Genomic DNA, 15229 nt, shown 5'->3' on the forward strand with positions numbered 1-15229 from the left:
ATCCCCTGAGAGGAATAAAATGCAGTTAGCTCTTTATCATTTATAGCCTTGTATGGAGAAGTTGATCATAGTTTGTAAAGTACTTACAAAATCAGGCATCTAACAAGAGTGGCATCGAGCACGTTGAAGTTGAAGAAGACATGTAAGTCCTCAAAACTCACATTGATGGAACTAGCACTACAAGAAATATGTCAACTTGTGACCCTCACTATTGGCCACTAAAAGGTCATTGTTTTTCATTTGCGACCTTTTCTTGACCAAAAACAGAAGGTCAAAAGCTGGCAGTCATAAAATGGAATTAACGACCTTCTCACAGAGAAGGTCATAGACGTTTACGACCAAAATATGCCTACTGTTTTGTTTTGGTCACTAGCTGTCTGCCCAGGCCACGTCGGATCCGACGTGGCAATCTGACGTGGCAAAATTATGACCAATTGAAAAGGTCATTACTTAGAATCAGCCCGGTCCATTTCGGTGCTTTAGATGGGCCGAGCCCATTAATTCAGCCTTCCTATGTATTTTTTTCGTGTCAATTTTTGGTCGATTTCATGGGCCTAGCCCAACATTATAGCATTTTTATCTTTGGGTCATAGCCTTTGTTTCTCTTTTTTTAATGCATGCCAATTTTCAAATTCTGGTAAGTGGGTCCCAAATGTGACATTCTAGTTTGTGGGACCCTACTATCAAGGTCATGTTCTTTCATACTTCAATATGCAAATACAAAAAATAGACACAATATTTCAAATAACAGCAGGAAGCAATCTGCTACATCATATAACATACATAAAAATGTGATCAGCATCAATTAGATAACACACATACAACCCAAGTGTATCAGCCCAAGTCTATCACAGGAGCCCTACAAGTTCTGCTACATCATATAACACACAAATAGGATCAGCTCCCAGAACTAGCACACGTACAAGTTCTGCTACAAGGAGTTCGTTACTCCTAGAACTAGCTCAATGAGGTAAAACTATGCTTCATCCAACTTCTTTGTCCTGAATGAAATGCCAGCATCTGCACATTGTAGAACAAAATGTTTAGGGACAAAATAAAAGTAAATCGAACAGCAAAGTATCAAAAAAAACCAAAGTATTAAAAACTACAGTAATTTACTCGTAGTTGGCAGGTACACAATACCATGGTTTTAATATAAAATACAGAGCAAGTGTTTGGCTACAATGTAGAATGCTGTAAAATTTGTTGACTAGCCCTTAAGCAGTCGCATCTAGCTAGCCGATGTGGCAGCCAATGCAAACACGAGCTAGCCAGTTGTGTACTGTTCCTGTTATGTTAATCTAGCTAAGTAGGTTGGCTAGCCCTTGCCATTCAGGTCCATATTAACTGAAGCATACATAGATGGCAGATTTTGGCATGCTAGAATTCTTACGGCAAACAAGATTGTTTGTCCAGTAAATTATTCGTTAGGAACATCTCGGGTATACAAGAAACGGGATAATGATTCATTATCCATATGAGGGTGACCTCTGTGGTGCAGTCTATTGACGGAGGGTCTAGCTTACTGCTGCTACTCCACATATCAAATTTTACTTAATAGAGCAAGATGGAGTAACCCAAAAAATTAACAAGGAAAGCAAATGTACTGCAAATGGCAGTTCACTAGAGATTTTCAAGTTAAAAATACTCCCAGGGGTAAACAACAATGACACGGACGGAGTAAAGGATGGATGTTGTAAATTAATCAAGTAATTCTTTTTTGTTCTCATATTTTTCACCCTCTCGACACTGCCTAGAGCACTTACAAGATGACAAAGTTAATTTTGCAAACACATATGGATTCTTATCTTCTTCAATTATGGGGGCACATTTACAGCTAATTAAGCACGATGAAAGGGACCATCCAATTAAATTCCATTCTTATCTTCTTTAGTAAGGACAGGCAGAACATCCCAGCATATCTCAAGTTGATGAATTATTCTAGCAATAACCAACTTAGAAACATCCCTCGTTGTTCCATTTAATCTTACTACAAGATAGTAGAAGAATCACTCTTGGTGAATCAAATCATAACAAATCGAGCAATAGATACAGGAGGCACATCAGGCCTGGCCATTTTCATTTCAGTAATTTACAAAGAGGGGCGATGGGGAACAGAACCTTGAGACCCTATTATGGGGTTGTGTCTGATGAACGTTTGCCCTTTGGGGCGGTAGCTGCAGCTCCACCAGATGCAGCAGCAACACCTCCAACTGGCACAGCGGCGGCGACAGCACCAATGTTCACCTGTGTGAAATTTCAGATCATCATTACAGAATTTTATTTATTTATTTAAGACACAAGCAACAAAGATCGTGTCTACCTTCGCATATATTTATTTAAGACACAAGCAGCAAGTCAATAACAATAGCATGGCACAGTCAACACTAAGCAGTCTGCTTGAAATCAGCCCAACAAGTGACTATAACTATAGTCGTAGGCAAGCAGAACTGTCTCTATTGAACTTCAATCATAGCTGCGACAAACTGAACTACAATATTTATTTACAAGCGTAAATAATCTAGAACCAGTACGAGGTTCCTCCACCGGTGTGGGAAGCTGATCGGTGTGGCTAGTGCTGGAGGATGATCAGCCGACCGACGAGGGGCTTGTGAACAACAGTCACTCCAGAAGTCCAGCTTAAGTAGTCAATTTTTGGATGTATGAAATATAGATACTTGCAGATATCAATAGTTGGATGCGTACTAATGATTATCTGTGACAGACAATTATAAGGATGTATGACAACCCATTTAGATGGGCTTACATATCAACATGAAAATATTAAAAACAAAAAAACAGTTACTAAATCTGACTAATACTACAAAAACAACAAAGCATTTAGTCCTAAACTAAATCAGATTAACAGGTAAAAATAGATCTACATCCGAACGATTCTCAACAAGAATAAGATGCATCTATAGACGAAAATACATTGTCGAGTAGCCAAGCATGATCTAATCTGGAAGGGCGACTCCTCCCAGCTTATCGCTCAAGTACTTCTTGTAGAAGACCTTCAGCTTGCTGTCAGGCGCGGTGGAGTGCGAGGCCACCAGGATCTTGGCCGCGTCCCTGAAACCAATCATCACACAAAATAAGTCACTCCCCCTGAATGAAATCATCACAGATTCAAGCTACGAGGGATTCAGTAGCGTGCATGCTTACATCAGTTGTGCTTCAGTCAAGCCAGTGTGGTGCTTCAGAGTGTCGGTCCACAGAGGAGTCTTCTTTAGGGGGAGCCTGGCCGCGTAGACAACAGTCGCGGCGACCATGGAGGGCTTGGACTGCACTAGACCGTACTGCAGCAGCGCCAGCTCCGCGAAGAAGAAGACGGTGTTCACGGATGAGTTCACGGATCAAATCTTACCCATTTCTCCTACGGTAGTGCGTAGCGTAAGGGCGTTGGTTGAGCGCGTACCGTATGACGGAGTCGGAGAACATCTTCTCGGTCTGGCGGCGTCGGAGGGAGTTGAGGTCGTCGCCGCCGCAGCGGTCGATGGCGAAGCCGACGACGGCGTCGGTGGCGAGGACGTCGTGGAGGGCGGGGAGCAGCGGGTGGCGCAGGGCCAGGAGCACGTCGCGCTCGAACCAAATCCTCCGGTGTCCGTCCCCGCTGCCACTCCCGCCGCTCTTCTTGTGCCGCGCAGCCTCCCGCCAGACCGACTTGAGTGCCATTGCGACATCGCCGGCACCGCCCTTGCCCTCGGGCATGAGGTGGAAGACGACGCCCTTGGCACCGCGGCCGAGCACGGAGACGGCCCTGAGGTCCGCCAGGCTGAGCTACCGCGGCTTCGGCGGCGGCGGCGCGAGCGCCTGCGCCGTCATGGCCACCGCGAGCGCGCACGAGGACGGTGCCGCCTTGGATTGGGCGTTGTGCCCTTCGCCTGCACTTGCGCGAGTGAGAGGGAGGAAGGGTGGGGTGGGGGATTGGTTGCGGTTTGATTGGTTGCGGATCGAGGAGAGGGAGGCTGCCGGAGGGGAGAGAGGGAGGGAGGAGCAGAGCATGGGGATCTTGCCGGAGGGGAGGGAGGGAGGAGCATAGCATGGCGATATGGATCAAGGAGAGCGAGGGGAGCTCGACAGATCTGGAAGAGGAGAGGAGGAGAAGAGAGCGAGGGAAAGAAAGGAGGCAGGAGGGTGGATGCAAAATGACCACAGGCCAGAGCTAGGGTTTCGGGGATGGTGTGGAAGGGCTGAGGACCGCCATTGGATCGACAATTTACGACATTATGACCATCTAAATTGATCAAAAAAATAATTTTCTATTTTTCGAGTGCCTAAATTGAGTTTTTTTGTAAATGACCTACCATATATTTATTGCAAAATGGGACCAAATCATTTTTATAATATATTAGTCCATATTTAATGTAAAATTGACAAAATGGTTGGTTGTCAAAAGATTTGATCCACCTCTATTGAAAAAGACAAACTTCCGCCGTTTTAGCAGGAAGCGGGTCAAATTTGAACTGCAGCTGCCTCATAGTTTGCTCTTTATTTTTTTCAAAAATCATTTCTAGGTACATCAGTATCTATTTAATTATAGAGACACCAAAAAAAATCCAAGATTCAACCATTAGCTAGGAACGGTCGTTCCCGCCGTTTTGACCGCATTTTGAAACGGGCATAAAAAATTCAGAAAAAATCAAAAAAATGAAAAACCTTCGCATTGTGTCATTATATGTGACCAAGTTTGCAGGAAAAATAATAAACTTGTAATACGATAATTCTTTTCAAAAAAGTGTTCTTAGAAACGAGCTATCATGCGTGGAGATCACCGGCATTCAAGCCAAATGATCAATCTTATGGTCACATTCATGGCATAGTTTGTTCAAATGATCTCATATCGTGCACAAGGGTGCATCTTGGAATGGCAAACAATATTGCCTAAGGAAGTTTTCATTTTCTTTGAACGAAAAAATCATTTTTCATTTTTCGAGAGCCTGAAATGAGGTTTTCTTGTGAAGGACCTACCACATATTTGTTGCAAAATGGGACCAAATCAATTTTATAAAATATTAGGCCATAATTAATGCATAAATGACCAAATGGTTGGTGTTCAAAAGATTTTATCCACCTCTGGTGAAAAAGACAAACTTCCGCCGATTCAGGTGGAAGCAGGTCAAATTTGAACTGCAGCTGCCTCATAGTTTGCTCTTTATTTTTTTCCAAAAATCATTTCTAGATACAGAATTATATATTTAATTAGAGAAACACCAAAAATAATCCAAGATTCAACCATTAGCTAGGAACGGTCATTCCCGCCGTTTTGACCACATTTTGAAACGGGCATAAAAAATTAAAAAAAATCAAAAAATGCAAAACCTTCGTATCGTGTCATTATATGTGACCAAGTTACTAGGAAAAATAATAAACTTGTAATACGATAATTCTTTTAAAAAGGTGTTCTCAGAAACGAGCTACCATGCATGGAGATCAATAGCATTCAAGCCAAATGATCAATCTTATGGCCACATTCATGGCATAGTTTGTTCAAATGATCTCATATCATGCACAAGGGTGCATCTTAGAATGGCAAACAATGTTGCTTAAGGAAGTTTTCATTTTCTTTGAACGAAAAAATCATTTTTCATTTTTTGAGAGCCTGAAATGAGGTTTTTTGTGAAGGACCTACCATATATTTGTTGCAAAATGGGACCAAATCAATTTTATAAAATATTAGGCCATATTTAATGCAAAAATGACCAAACGGTTGGTTGTCAAAAGATTTGATCCACCTCTGGTGAAAAGACAAACTTCCGCCGATTCAGTTGGAAGCAGGTCAAATTTGAACTGCAGCTCCCTCATAATTTGATCTTTATTTTTTCCAAAAATCATTTCTAGGTACATAAGTATCTATTTAATTAGAGAAACACCAAAAAATCCAGGATTCAACCATTAGCTAGGAACGGTCATTCCCGCCGTTTTGACCGCATTTTGAAACAGGCATAAAAAGTTCAAACAAAATCAAAAAAAGCAAAACCTTCGCATTGTGTCATTATATGTGACCAAGTTACCAGGAAAAATAATAAACTTGTAATACGATAATTCTTCTAAAAAAGTGTTCTCAGAAACGAGCTATCGTGCGTGGAGATCAATGGCATTCAAGCCAAATGATCAATCTTATGGCCACATTCATGGCATAGTTTGTTCAAATGATCTCATATCGTGCACAACGGTGCATCTTGGAATGGCAAACAATGTTGCCTTAGGAAGTTTTCATTTTCTTTGAACGAAAAAATCATTTTTCATTTTTCGAGAGCCTGAAATGAGGTTTTTTTTGTGAAGGACCTACCATATATTTGTTGCAAAATGGGACCAAATCAATTTTATAAAATATTAGGCCATATTTAATGCACAAATGACCGAACGGTTGGTTGTCAAAAGATTTGATCCACCTCTTGTGAAAAAGACAAACTTCTGCTGATTCAGGTGGAGGCGGGTCAAATTTGAACTGCAGCTGCCTCATAGTTTGCTCTTTATTTTTTCCAAAAATCATTTTTAGGTACATAAGTATATATTTAATTAGAGAAAAACCAAAAATATCCAAGATTCAACCATTTAGCTAGGAACGGCCATTCCCGCCGTTTTGACCGCATTTTGATACGGGCATAAAAAATTCAAAAAAATATAGGTTGCTTCACAACCTAGGGCAAAAACTGCCACATGGACATGACACATAGGCAAAACTGATAAGGTGGCGCCTAGTCATAGCAACCCACCACAATATACAAGGCTATGACCATCTATATTGGTCGTTAACAACTAGAAATAAGGCAGCGGACTAGCATTGTTTGCTTTATGACCATTTCGTGTAAGGAAATTACGACCTTTCTGACCAAAATGGTCGCAATGGTTTAGGGTTTGGAGCCCCCTGAACAGCTTTTGACCAATTGGTCTCAAATGGTCATAGATCTATGACCAATTCTTCCAGGGTCACTTACAGAAGGTCACTAGTTGACATATTTCTTGTAGTGTAGCATCGTGTCTGAAATGATCTCTATTGTAGTGGACTAGCAAAGAATGATGACCTACTGACATTTGATCCATGCAATATTCATGCAACTCGTCGCAACTGGAGCTGGACTCATCAAAGTATTCGCCAACAAGAAATGGCTGGCCATGGACGTAATTGCGTGCTTCAAGTATGTATGCTTTACTTTTGGCAAGCAACAAACGTACTTCTTCATCATCGATGGCGTTAGAAATAATATTACTCCCTGATTCGAACAAGCTGTTGTTAATTTGGTTCTGGGCGATGAGTGCTTTAAGTAAGAGGCAATCGTTCTCTTTCCTCTTCACTCTCCCGATGCGCTTCCTCGTGGTCATGGGTGTAGCCTTTTTGGCCATTTCCTTCTTGGTACTTGAAGCATTTCTGGCAGAACGTCTGGTCATCTGCAAGGTAGACTGCCGAGCAGACGGTGAATCTTGGACGGACTGCTTAGCAAATGGTTTATCTATGTCGGACCGCTGAGCTGGCGGTGCTGCTGCGATGGACTGCTGGGCTGTAGGAGCAAAGGCATTGGACTGCTGACCATGCGTTGAAGCTATGTCGGGTTTCTGCGCAGGTGGTGCCAACTTGTCGGTGTGCTGAGGAGGCCGTGCCAACGCATTCATTTGCTGAGCAGGAAGTGCTGACACATTGGTATGCTGCTCACGCGACTGCGGACCGACGGACTGATGAGCAGTTGGTTCTGGACCTACAGACAACTTAGCAGGTGGTTCCGAAGCATCAGACTCTTAGCAGTATGTTCCACCAGGTTGGTCTGCTGAGCATGTGCTGCAGCTGGGTCTCCCCCCCGCTGCTTCAGCAGCCGGCATCTGAACCAGTGCTACGTCTTCAACAGTTGTAAGCCTTTCCACTTGCTGCTTTGGGGCGGAGGATGACATGGCCTGTACGCCACAAAGTAAGGCCGGCTGATCACAGGTTGATGCATCAGCCCGTGAGAGATGCTGTGGCAAGGAGAGCATCACCGGTTGAGGGGCGGCAGTGGTTGCTCTTGGCGGGGCTTCAGGGATCTTATTGCTGAACTCTATTTCCTTTCGTGGCCACTCGATGTGATGTAACAGTGTTTCTCCCAAGGCCCTTTGCTCATCAAAGTCTCCTAGGACATTCTTCAGGGCAAATTCATTGAATCCAGGCTTTACTTCAGTCACGTTGTACTTCAGACAGCCCGGCTTCAATGGCACATTGTCCAAGAAGAGGCCATCTTCCAAGAAGGGTGGGAAAACCCAGGCTGTTGCACATTTTAATGTACCTTCATAATGTGTAAGCACGCCCTTCAGTCTATGTTTCATTCCAGATAGATCAGATATAGCATCATCACGAGCAGTGCTACGTCTTGAGCTTGCGTTGGTTTTCCCCAAAGAGGAAGGGATGATGCAGCAGAGTAGCATAAGTATTTCCCTCAGTTTTGAGAACCAAGGTATCAATCCAGTAGGAGGCCACGCTCAAGTCCCTCGTACCTGCACAAAGCGATAGCTACTCGCAACCAACGCGATTAGGGGTTGTCAATCCCTTCACGGTCACTTACGAGAGTGATATCTGATAGATATAATATTTTTGGTATTTTTGGTATAAAGATGCAAAGTAAAAAGTAAAGGCAAAGTAAAAAGCAAAGCAAGATTAAAGTGATGGAGATTGATATGATGAGAATAGACCCGGGGGCATAGGTTTCACTAGTGGCTTCTCTCAAGAGCATAAGTATTCTACGGTGGGTGAACAAATTACTGTTGAGCAATTGACAGAATTGAGCATAGTTATGAGAATATCAAGGCATGATCATGTATATAGGCATCACGTCCGTGACAAGTAGATGGAAACGATTCTGCATCTACTACTATTACTCCACTCATCGACCGCTATCCAGCATGCATCTAGAGTATTAAGTTAAAAACAGAGTAACACCTTAAGCAAGATGACATGATGTAGAGAGATAAATTCATGCAATATGAAATAAACCCCATCTTGTTATCCTCGATGGCAATGATACAATACGTGCCTTGCTGCCCCTTCTGTCACTGGGTAAGGACACCGCAAGTCGAACCCAAAGCTAAGCACTTCTCCCATGGCAAGAACTACCAATATAGTTGGCCAAACCAAACGGATAATTCGAAGAGACTTGCAAAGATAACCAATCATACATAAAAGAATTCAGAGAAGATTCAAATATTATTCATAGATAGACTTGATCATAAACCCACAATTCATCGGTCTCAACAAACGCACCGCAAAAAGAAGATTACATCGAATAGATCTCCACAAGAGAGGGGGAGAACTTTGTATTGAGATTCAAAGAGAGAGAAGAAGCCATCTAGCTACTAACTATGGACCCGAAGGTCTGAGGTAAACTACTCACACTTCATCGGAGAGGCTATGATGATGTAGAAGCCCTCCGTGATGACGGCCCTCTTCCGGCGGAGCTCCGGAACAGGCCCCAAGATGGGATCTTGTGGATACAGAAAGTTGTAGTGGTGGAATTAGGTTTTTGGCTCCTGTTCTGATCGTTTGGGGGTACGTAGGTATATATAGGAGGAATGAGTACATCGGTGGAGCACCGAGGGGCCCACGAGGCAGGGGGCGCACCCTAGGGGGGGCCCCCACCCTCATGACCTCCTCTTTGACCCCCTGGAGTAGGGTCCAAGTCTCCTGGATCACGTTCGGTGAGAAAATCACATTCCCGAAGATTTTATTCCGTTTGGACTCCGTTTGATATTCTGTTTCTCCGAAACACTGAAATAGGCAAAAAACAGCAATTCTGGGTTTGTCCTCCGGTTAAAAGGTTAGTCCCAAAAATAATATAAAAGTGGAAAATAAAGCCCAATATAGTCCAAAACGGTAGATAATATAGCATGGAGCAATCAAAAATTATAGATACGTTGGAGACGTATGAGGCATCCCCAAGCTTAATTCCTTCTCGTCCTCGAGTAGGTAAATGATAAAAAGAGAATTTTTGATGCGGAGTGCTACTTGGCATAATTTCAATGCAAATCTTCTTAATTGTGGTATGAATATTCAGATTCGAAAGATCCAAGACAAAAGTTTATATTAACATAAAAATAATAATACTTCAAGCATACTAACCAAGCAATTATGTCTTCTCAAAATAACATGGCCAAAGAAAGTTATCCCTACAAAATCATATAGTCTGGCTATGCTCCATCTTCACCACACAAAGAATTTAAATCATGCACAACCCCGATGACAAGCCAAGCAATTGTTTCGTACTCTAACTTTTTCAAAACTTTTTCAATCTTCACGCAATACATGAGCATGAGCCTTGGATATAGCACTATAGGTGGAATAGAATGGTGGTTGTGGAGAAGACAAAAAGGAGGGGAAGATAGTCTCACATTAACTAGGCGTATCAACGGGCTATGGAGATGCCCATCAATAGATATCAATGTGAGTGAGTAGGGATTGCCATGCAACGGATGCACTAGTGGGTGTGCATCCAACTTGCTTGCTCACGAAGACCTAGGGCAATTTTGAGGAAGCCCATCATTGTAATATACAAGCCAAGTTCTATAATGTAAAATTCCCACTAGTATATGAAAGTGACAACATATGAGACTCTCTATATGAAGAACATGGTGCTACTTTGAAGCACAATATATGAGACTTGCTATATCATGGTGCTACTTTGAAGCCCAAGTGTGGAAAAAAGATAGAAGCATTGCCCCTTTTTATTTATTTTCCTTTTTTTGGGCCTTCTTTTTTTTTCTTTGGACTTTCTGTTTTTTTTGGGACAGTGCTCTATTAAATGATGATCATCACACTTCTATTTATTTACAACTCAATGATTACAACTTGATTCTAAAACAAAGTATGACTCTATATGGATGCCTCCGGCGGTGTACCGGGATATGCAATGAATCAAGAATGACAAGTATGAAGAAATTATGAATGGTGGCTTTGCCACAAATACTATGTCAACTACATGATCATGCTAAGCAATATGACAATGATGAATGTGTCATGATGAACTAGATGGTGGAAAGTTGCATGGAAATATATCTCGGAGTGGCTATGGAAATGCCATAGTAGGTAGGTATGGTGGCTGTTTTGAGGAAGGTATATGGTAGGTGTATGATACCGGCGAAAGGTGCGCGGTATTAGAGAGGCTAGCAAAGGTGGAAGGGTGAGAGTGCGTATAATCCATGGACTCAACATTAGTCATAAAGAACTCATATACTTATTGCAACAATCTAGAAGTTATCAAAGCAAAGTATTACGCGCATGCTCCTAGGGGGATAGATTGGTAGGAAAAGACCATCGCTCGTCCCCGGCCGCCACTCATAAGGAAGACAATCAATAAATAAATCATGCTCTGACTTCATCACATAACGGTTCACCATACGTGCATGCTACGGGAATCACAAACTTCAACACAAGTATTTCTCAAATTCACAACTACTCAACTAGCATGACTTTAATATTATCACCTCCATATCTCAAAACAATTATCATGCTTCAATCTTTTCTTAGTATTCAACACACTCAAAAGGAAGTTTCACAAATCTTGAATACCAAGCATATTATTATTAATCAAATTACCATGCTATTAAGAGACTCTCAAAATAATTTAAGTGAAGCATGAGAGATCAATAGTTTCTTTAAAACAAATCCACCACCGTGCTCTAAAAGATCTAAGTGAAGCACATAGAGCAAAATTATAACGCTCAAAAGATATAAGTGAAGCACATAGAGCAAAATTATAACGCACAAAAGATATAAGTGAAGCACATAGAGCAAAACTACTTAGCTCAAAATATATAAGTGAAGCACATAGAGCAAAACTACATAGTTCAAAATATATAAGTGAAGCACACAGAGCAAAACTACTTAGCTCAAAAGATATAAGTGAAGCACATAGAGTATTCTATCAAATTTTAATTCATGTATGGCTCTCTCAAAAGGTGTGTACAGCAAGGATGATTGTGGCATACTAAGACATAAAGACACAAATAATACAAGACGCTCCAAGCAAAACACATATCGTGTTGGTGAATAAAAATATAGCTCCAAGTAAATTACCGATGGAAGTGGACGAAAGAGGGGATGCCTTCTGGGGCATCCCCAAGCTTTGACTTTTTGGTGTCCTTGGATTATCTTGGGGGTGCCATGGGCATCCCCAAGCTTAGGCTCTTGCCACTCATTGTTCCATGATCCATCAAAAGAATTCACCCAAAACTTGAAAACGTCACAACACAAAACTCAAAATAAAAAACTCGTGAGCTCCGTTAGCGAAAGAAAACAAAAGACCACTTCAAGGTACTGTAATGAACTCATTCTTTATTTATATTGGTGTTAAACCTACTGTATTCCAACTTCTCTATGGATTATAAACTATTTTACTATCCATAGATTCATCAAAATAAGCAAACAACACATGAAAAACAGAATCTGTCAAAAACAGAACAGTCTGTAGTAATCTGTAGCTAGCACAAGATCTGGAACCCGAAAAATCCTAAAATAAATTGCTGAACGTGAGGAATTTATCTATTAATCATCTGCAAAAATAATTAACTAAATATCACTCTTCAAATAAAAATGACAGCAGTTCTCGTGAGCGGTAAAGTTTCTGTTTTTTTACAGCAAGTTCAACAAGACTTTCCCCAAGTCTTCCCAACGGTTCTACTTGGCACAAACACTAATTAAACACAAAAAAACACAACCAAAACAGAGGATAAATAATTTATTTATTACTAAGCAGGAGCAAAAAGCATGGAATAAAAATAAAATTGGGTTGCCTCCCAACAAGCGCTATCGTTTAACGCCCCTAGTTAGGCATAAAAGCAAGGATAGATCTAAGTATTGCCATAGTAATAAGATAGATCGGTGAAGCTCATTTCATATTCTCTACGTTCAGCAGAAAGTTTTCTTTGAGGAAAGCAAAAGTAATCAAAAGGGCTAAATGTAATCGGACAGAAGTCCCCAAGATCAATTTTAGGAGGTATAGGTTCCTCTTTCGGCCCTTCGTAATGTACAACACATTCATCATTATAAGCATTCTTTTGACAGAACTTTGTGAGCCTAGGCTCAAGAGAGTATCCTAGCTCATTATTTCGAATAGCCAAATCATCATTAAGTTCAGATATTCTATCAATTAAAACATTGGTTGGCACCTTTTTTCTGAGGTTTTCATTAAAAGCAACATAGTCAGGAGATTGAAAGCGCATAATTTCTTCTTGATCGAAGAGGATAGATTCTATGGGAGGACGACCAGCGTCCACCCTATAGTGCGTAAAGATTTCTTTGGCTTATTTTATTATAAATCTGAATTCATGAGCCAAAAAGATAGTAGTGGCACGCTTAATAGAGGAATGCTCGATATTAGAAAATTCTAGGAAAACTCTTTGTATAGATGGGTGCATATGCATAAATTACCTTTCAAGTTAAACAATAAGCATGGCAATAGCGTCCGCAAGACTACTAGTTCTATGGAGAATAGAACCGCCCATAGAGGGCAAAGCACCGGCACAAGTAAAGAAATCTTGAATAACTCCTTTTCCAATAATATTACCACTACCGATTCGAAATCTTTTTGTATGGTAGGCAGGGGGTTCTTCAGCAGGAGCATCAGAATTTTCCATGATATTGTTATCACCCATATTGGCGATAACTTCCCTAATTTCAGACATAATGACAAGCAAGCAAACTAGCACATGAGCAAACAAGAGAAAACGGGCAAAAGAGGCAAATAGAGAGGGAGGATAGATAGAGAGAGAGAGGGCGAATAAAACGGCAAGGGTGAAGTGGGGGGAGAGGAAAACGAGAGGCAAATGGCAAATAATGTAATGCAAGAGATAGGAATTGTGATGGGTACTTGGTATGTTGACTTTTTGCATAGACTCCCCGGCAACGACGCCAGAAATCCTTGTTGCTACGTCTTGAGCTTGCGTAGGTTTTCCCCAAAGAGGAAGGGATGATGCAGCAAAGTAGCGTAAGTATTTCCCTCAGTTTTGAGAACCAAGGTATCAATCAAGTAGGAGGCCACGCTCAAGTCCCTCGTACCTGCACAAAGCGATAGCTACTCGCAACCAACGCGATTAGGGGTTGTCAATCCCTTCACAGTCACTTACGAGAGTGAGATCAGATAGATATAATATTTTTGGTATTTTTGGTATAAAGATGCAAAGTAAAAAGTAAAGGCAAAGTAAAAAAGCAAAGCAAGATTAAAGTGATGGAGATTGATATGATGAGAATAGACCCCGGGGCCATAGGTTTCACTAGGGGCTTCTCTCAAGAGCATACGTATTCTATGGTGGTGAACAAATTACTGTTGAGCAATTGACAAAATTGAGCATAGTTATGAGAATATCTAGGCATGATCATGTATATAGGCATCACGTCTGTGACAAGTAGATCGAAACGATTCTGCATCTACTACTATTACTCCACTCATCGACCGCTATCCAACATGCATCTAGAGTATTAAGTTAAAAACAGAGTAACGCCTTAAGCAAGATGACATGATGTAGAGAGATAAATTCATGCAATATGAAATAAACCCCATCTTATCCTCGATGGCAACGATACAATACATGCCTTGCTGCCCCTTCTATCACTAGGTAAGGACACCGCAAGATCGAACCCAAAGCTAAGCACTTCTCCCATGGCAAGAACTACCAATCTAGTTAGCCAAACCAAATGGATAATTCGAAGAGACTTGCAAAGATAACCAATCAAACATAAAAGAATTCAGAGAAGATTCAAATATTATTCATAGATAGACTTGATCATAAACCCACAATTCATTGATCTCAACAAACACACCGCAAAAAGAAGATTACATCGAATAGATCTCCACAAGAGAGGGGGAGAACTTTGTGTTGAGATTGAAAGAGAGAGAAGAAGCCATCTAGCTACTAACTATGGACCCGAAGGTCTGAGGTAAACTACTCACACTTCATCGGAGAGGCTATGATGATGTAGAAGCCCTCCGTGATGACGGCCCTCTTCCGGCGGAGCTTCGGAATAGGCCCCAAGATGGGATCTCATGGATACAGAAAGTTGCGGCGGTGGAATTAGGTTTTTGGCTCCTGTTCTGATTGTTTGGGGGTACGTAGGTATATATAGGAGGAAGGAGTACGTCGGTTGAGCACCGAGGGGCCCACGAGGCAGGGGGCGCACCCTAGGGGGGCGCCCCCACCCTCGTGACCTCCTCTTTGACCCCCTGGAGTAGGGTCCAAGTCTCCTGGATCACGTTCGGTGAGAAAATCACGTTCC

General features: G+C 41.6%; 1 protein-coding gene across 1 annotated transcript; it reads right to left on the reverse strand.

Annotated features, from left to right (window-relative positions):
* Nucleotides 1-2957: 2957 nt before the first annotated feature.
* LOC125535914 (cyclin-B1-1-like) lies at nucleotides 2958-3675 on the reverse strand. The gene is made up of 3 exons (XM_048698982.1): nucleotides 3419-3675; nucleotides 3166-3336; nucleotides 2958-3072 (listed from the first exon to the last, which is right to left on the reverse strand). The coding sequence occupies exons 1-3, from the start codon at nucleotides 3673-3675 to the stop codon at nucleotides 2958-2960; spliced, it is 543 nt and encodes a 180-aa protein (XP_048554939.1).
* Nucleotides 3676-15229: the final 11554 nt, after the last annotated feature.

The sequence above is a fragment of the Triticum urartu genome, chromosome 2, assembly GCF_003073215.2.
Source record: "Triticum urartu cultivar G1812 chromosome 2, Tu2.1, whole genome shotgun sequence".
Lineage (NCBI taxonomy): Eukaryota > Viridiplantae > Streptophyta > Magnoliopsida > Poales > Poaceae > Triticum > Triticum urartu.

Coding starts and splice junctions, on each gene's coding strand:
- LOC125535914 (XM_048698982.1), bottom strand. CDS start 3,675: ATGGCACTCAAGTCGGTCTGGCGGGAGGCTGCGCGGCACAAGAAGAGC. Junction 3,337..3,418: donor TTCTCCGACTCCGTCATACG/GTACGCGCTCAA, acceptor CTCATCCGTGAA/CACCGTCTTCTTCTTCGCGG. Junction 3,073..3,165: donor TTGACTGAAGCACAACTGAT/GTAAGCATGCAC, acceptor GATTGGTTTCAG/GGACGCGGCCAAGATCCTGG.